The 6,000-nt window shown below is 41.4% G+C and overlaps 1 protein-coding gene across 4 annotated transcripts in view; it reads left to right on the top strand.

Moving 5' to 3' along the window:
* The first annotated feature begins 515 nt into the window (after positions 1–515).
* dennd5a (DENN/MADD domain containing 5A) overlaps positions 516–6,000 on the top strand; it is a 44,383-nt gene continuing 38,898 nt past the window's right edge. For 2 of the 4 annotated variants that reach the window (XM_036130786.1, XM_036130785.1), the window contains exon 1: positions 516–756. In XM_036130786.1, the coding sequence (XP_035986679.1) occupies positions 657–756 (100 nt within the window). In that variant the 5' untranslated portion in view covers positions 516–656. The remainder of the gene's footprint in view (positions 757–6,000) is intronic. The other 2 variants (XM_036130788.1, XM_036130787.1) reach the window with 1 other exon arrangement.

Raw genomic sequence — 6,000 nt, 5'->3', positions numbered from 1 at the left:
CTAATTATGCAAATGAAGATTATGATTTGTTACATTTATGTAGATGGAACCTAATGTTAGAAATTAGGTTTAATATAAAGGGTTTGCTAATTTTAGGAACCTGATAAACCATATTTGAAGTAACGCTCCTGAGCAGGGGAATGCAACCTTTGAGCTTTTTCAGATAATTGGATTGGACCAGTAAATTTTTTCAGATCTCTTTTCTTTTTCATCAAGTAGGAAGATATGTGTCTTGTTTACATCCCTTTTTACAAATACCAACATCCTATTGAAAAAAATGTATCGATCCTCTTAAAAACTTTGATCCATTTTTTTTAAACCAATAAAATAACAGAAATTGTGGTCCTGAAAGCAAATTTCCCATAGTAGATATTTATCCAAAACTAAAAGTTGTCTTTTTTTCAAAGAGTCAGGTAGCATTAGAGGACTCAACGGGTGTTAGGACTTTTATTTTGAAAGGTGTTTTACTTTGAAGGAGCCGGCGGATGTGCGCGGCTTCTGCGCTTCCTGCTGCGGCTTTTCAGCTAAATATGAGTGCAGATTTTCTAGGCTCTCAGTAGCGTCTCGCACGTAATGGCCAGGAGAAATCAGTTCTCCGAGCTCCTTTAATATGCTCCCTGCTCCAGGGGCGACGGCACCACCGGACCAGTCTCAAAATGACCACCGGCTTCAGCTCCGGTTCCTCCCGGTTCGCAGATTATTTCGTGATCTGCGGACTCGACACCGAAAGCGGGCTGGAACCCGACGAACTGTCCGGTAAGCCTATTAGCCGTTGGGGTAAAAAACGACGTGCTGATAGCCTGGGAGATATAAGAAAATACTTTGTCTTATTAATAATAATATTATTATTATGTGTATTTCGTTTGGGCTTTCTTGTCTTCTCTCCTGGAATAACCTTTATCTGTGTGTGTTAAATATTTACGGTTGGCTGCTGGGGTGAAGGCAGCGCGAGCAGAATAACGCCGGGCCTAGTTTACCTTCCCTCCGCCTGTTTGTTTGTAACGCGGCTCGGTTAGGACCGACGGGATTACCGACTGGTTATTCCTCTTTATCTCGTCTTAATTCAGAGGCTGACCTCAGCCTTCTCTATGACCCGTTTCGGAATACACATTTAGGGTAAAAAAAAAAAAAAAAAAAAAAAACTCGTCGTAGAAGTGAATTATTATTTGTTAATGGGTGTGTATGTGTTACCGGTGATGCATGCTTGCATATATACCTGTTAGCATATATATGGAGCATAGACCTCATAACAACAGCCCTGCGCACATGCGTCAGATGCCCCCCCCCCCCTCTATCCACCAACATACATGATATCCACCAGAGACACGCTGTACTTACAGCGCTTTCAAAGGGCGCACCCTTCCTTTCAAAAACACAATTCAATAACAAAAATAGCCTAAATGCCTAATGTTAGCACAATAGGTCGTAGGTGTGCTTGATGAACTGTAACAGTTGTTTTGTTGTTGTTGTTTTTTTTTATAATCAGTAGAAGGGTAAATAGTGGTTGAATATGGTAAATAATGAGGTACATGTGTGATCTGAGGGCTGATCTGATCAAATTCAGATGGTTGACACTTTCAAGAGAAAAGTTGCACCTCTGACTCCTGCTGTGAAGAAGATTTTGGAGGTGTTTGTTATGCTGGGGGGGTGATTAGTTTAAATGCTGTGATGTGAGTGGCCAACACTTGATTACAGGTGATTGGTCCCGTTAATGTTTGATGACCAGGGCGGTGATGTCAGGGCACACGGTGCTGGATGTCAAGCCGGCTGACGTGCCGGACTGACGTCTGGGAAGGAAATCCAAGCACGAAACGAGGCAATATATCTTCCAGCTTTTAAACTGTGGACCAAGCTTTACCAAAGCTTTTCTGTAGGCAAACTTTTTTTTGCCTCTCCTCCCTTTTTTTAGGTTTGGCCCTGTTCTGACCGCACAGAACGATCCAGTACAGCATCGTATTGCTAGGCTTTCGCATTGTTTAATACGGGTGTTTGCTGAGCCTCATGGATCAGCGGCTAACCCCGTCCCTGAACTTGTGATATCGCTCGGCCGAAGACGCTGTCGCTGCTCGTCACTGTCAGCAGAGACGAGCTGAACTCTAAACTTCTTTAATTCAAAGTGGAGTAATTCTGATCACCGTCTCCTAATTCAAATTTGCGTGCTATGCAACAAAGTCGGTTTTGGGGAAATAAGTTGGATATGAAACCTGAGTTTTTTGGGGGGTTTTTTTTAGGTCTGTTGATTAACTTCAAAGGTTTTTTGCTGTTTTTTTTTTTTTTTTTTAGGAGGTTAAACCCCGTGAGGCATGGATCGGCCTTATCAGTGCAGTGGGCAGGTTAGCACTAAGGTGTGATGGCTCAATCGTCCCCATCTTGCACTAATGTCAGGGCTTTCCATAGCAATGTCACTGTTTAACGCTACTTCACGGGGAACCCCTGAATGTTGAACTAAAGACGGCACGCCTCTGATGGTATCTTTTTTTTTTTAAGATCCCATTTGCATGCCGATTGCTCCATTATGCCCATTAACAGAAGAGAATCACTGAGGCTGTTTTTACGCTCCGCTGATTGGCTAAAAAAAACGAGCCTAACGGGCAAGAACCGCACGCCAGAACCCCGTCAGGTTCGGCTGTCTTTAGCCGGGCAAGCCGGACTATTTTGACTTCTGCAACGTCACTGATTAAAAGCCTTTGGTGTCGGGGGAAATTTTCCCCGTTATCTCCTCTCCTTGTCATGCTAGCGTGATTTATTGTGACTCAGCGGGTAGTGAAAGGCCTGTGAGGCTACTGCTGCTGCTGCTAACAAGAAGTTCTTTTCTCCTTTAAAGCAATAACGTGACCAAAAATCATTTTACTTTACTGAGGCTGACGTGCTTCTCTTTTTTTACTTCCTTTGCTTAAGTTCCTGTTTGCAGCCTTAAGGACATCTTCGCTGTGAGTTCATGGGATGAATGAATTCTTAAGAGCATGCAGGCACTCGGGTTATCTCAACGCTAACGTTTCAGTCCTGATACAGATGCCCAGAAAAAATATCCCATGCCTGTGTTTGCCTCCCTGTATAGCTAAACCCGAAACTTGTCATTGCTTAGAAATCTGATTATTCTTCAAAATAAAGTACGTATGCTGGGTTCAGTTAAGTAGTTGATTTAAAAAAAAAACATTTTATGGAATAAACACGGATATGGACTGTTAAACAAACATTTAACAGTACAGATAAGGATCTAGTCCATGCAAATGGATTCAGCAGCAGCCCCCTCGTTTTGTACCATCATTTATGTTTTTTATTTTTTTGTTTATGTGATCAACTTGAGTAAGCTGGGTCCTACTAGAGCTACGTTTCCATGGGTTCAGACCAGTTTCTGCTCTACTTGTCGGCTTTAGTTTGGGTCCGCGTTATTGCCGATTTACTTATTTTACCAGCTACACTTACTACTGAATATATGAGCAACGTGTTTGTTTGGGGTGCTAATCGTTGCCTCTTTACCATGAGCGGCAGTTCCTGTGGTAGGATGGAGCCGCCGTGCATTATCTGCGCCAACTCTGCGCCGGTCGGGGGTCGCATCGTAAACGATGGAGCTCAGACCGTCTCAACGACGGGGCCTGGCTGAAAGTTAACATGTAAACAGAAAGCAGTATGCTGTCTGGCATGTGGACTACTTCACCTCTGCAGATACAGAATCTTTGCTCACCAAGTCATATCCTACTTAAACATCAGCGCGTCTGTGGTTAAGATGGTTGACGAGGAGGGTAGCGCTAGCAAAGCTAGCATCTAGGCTTATTGGCTTCCTCCAGCTCTTCAGCTTTCCTGTTGGCGTGCCGCATAGGCAGAACTCCTACAGTCAATGCTTTTGCCTTTTCGACTAAACGGGGTCACAAATGCTCTCCTCGGCACGTGTTTGCCATGTTAGGGGCGTTTTCAATTCTCAGCCGACACGCTTTGTTTTGATTCTCGGCCATAGTCAAGCCATTTTTATTATTATTATTTTAACAACCATTGTAGGTATGCTGTAAACCAGAAACAAAGTTACTAAAGGTTCTAAGAAACATTGATGCGACTAGTCCGAGGGGAAAAGAAACATAATAATTTAGTTTTTCTGACATTTGATCAGGTGTGAAGCTCAGCTTGTCTGCTTGTCAACTTTTACTTTCATAATTATTCTAAAATTATGATTTCCAGTTTATTTATTGAACACAGGTAAAGACAATTAAATCCCATCTGACTCTTTTCCATATATCAGCAGGTTTTTCTCACAGCTTTTTAGATGGTATTGTTTCTTTTCAGATATGCATAACATTTAAAAAGTCTCTAAAATGCATCTTACTGTTACTTGGGATGATTTTTTTTGTCTTTAATCTTGCTTTGAAAATCACCTTCTTTTTTTTTTTTTTTTTTTAAACTGCAACTTCATTGCATAGGAAGTGCATGTTTTTTTTCCCCAGGTGTGTGATAACACTTCTTTAAAGTGCCTGTGCGGAGACTGAAAATGTAACCCACCGAAACTTTGCTCATACGCGCCGCCTGGGCCTTTGAGGTCAAACATCTCTGATGTTCTACTTACAGCATTTTGCTGCTGTTTACTGTAGAAAGAGGTTAGGGGCTTTTGCCCTTATCATCTGTTTCAGTTATGAGTTGATGAAAGGAAATGGTGTGGAAATTCCATTTTCACAGGCTACAGATGAAACTCTGTTGCAGGTACGCTGTTCCTCGAAGTTCTCCTTTCTGCTAAGTCAGGAATAAATAAAAGAGAAAGCTATAGGATGTGGTTCTGGGGTTCAGGTTTCAAATAGTTGGCTGCTATCGGTTTGATTTTCTTTGACTAATGCTTCATTTTCAGAAAGAAATCTTAAAAAAAAAGAAAAAAAAAAAAAAAGAAACAAGTTTATTGATTAACAGTGTTGTGTTTCTGTTATCTCCTATTAGGGTTGGCTGAGTCAGCGGGGTAGAAATGCAGAAGTTGGGGATTTCTGTCGGTGGTTGCTTAGAAAAGGTCAAGTCAGCACCTTTTAAGTTGTTTTGTTGGTGATTTTTAGAGATGCACCAGCCACTCAGCCAGAGATCTGTCACCATGTTTCATCTAGAAATGCATCAACCAGATGGGTTTGAGCAGGTAAAGATTAGTGAATCATCTTTTGACACCCAAATCTGGTAGTTCCTTTTGAATTTGTGAAGTCCATCAAGATAAATGAAAAGTCTATTAAAGAAAAACCTGTTGCATAGATTATCTTCTGCGCGCCCTACGAAATTGGTGTTGTCCAGCAAAACCCTGATTGGTGCCTCTTTTATTAGTACAGTTAAATTAATAATGATTATCTCCTAAGCATTGCTTGCCTAAACCTTTTTAGTTAGTTTTTTGTCTTTTAACATAATAATAATACCAAAAAGGTTGTTAGTTGTTGAAACCCAGACATTGGAGGACCGATGCGTTCCTTTTTACGTTATTAAGAAAGTTCACACTTTGAGCAATTTTAAATGAGTTTAGGCCTTTTAATTTGGCTGAAACAAACTGCGGGCTTGGTGAGTGATGTTGTGAATGTCATAAACAAACTCTTTCTCTAAGCTGGTTTTCTCCAGGGATATAAATGAAACTTGCCGTGTGATTTATTCGTGATATGACGTGTTAAGTCTTGTACAGTGGAGAGACAAAAAAAAAAAAAACAAAGAAATGGATTCAAAAAATGTCTTTTCAGCGCAGCGTTTGGCAGCGCAGCCGGCACCTGATTTGCATATGTATGACCCTGCGGCCTCTCAGGGACTCTGGAAACAGCAGGAACTGAGGGACATGAGTAAACTCTGTGGACAGGCTCTCTTTATTCAGATGCTAAATATCCTTTTTAAATTTTCTGGGCAGGCTCTCTTCAACCCCTCTCTGCAAACAAATGAGGATGAATGGCTCGGCTAGAAAGCTCGCTCAGTCTCATTGATAATTTTTGCTCGGCAGCTCGCTAATCGGTTAGATTTTTGCTGTCAATCTCTCTGTAAATCAATCGTAACATTTTTTTGGGG

This window comes from Fundulus heteroclitus, unplaced genomic scaffold (genome assembly GCF_011125445.2).
Source record: "Fundulus heteroclitus isolate FHET01 unplaced genomic scaffold, MU-UCD_Fhet_4.1 scaffold_38, whole genome shotgun sequence".
In the NCBI taxonomy this organism is placed as follows: domain Eukaryota; kingdom Metazoa; phylum Chordata; class Actinopteri; order Cyprinodontiformes; family Fundulidae; genus Fundulus; species Fundulus heteroclitus.
This window is presented reverse-complemented; position numbering and strand designations above follow the sequence as displayed.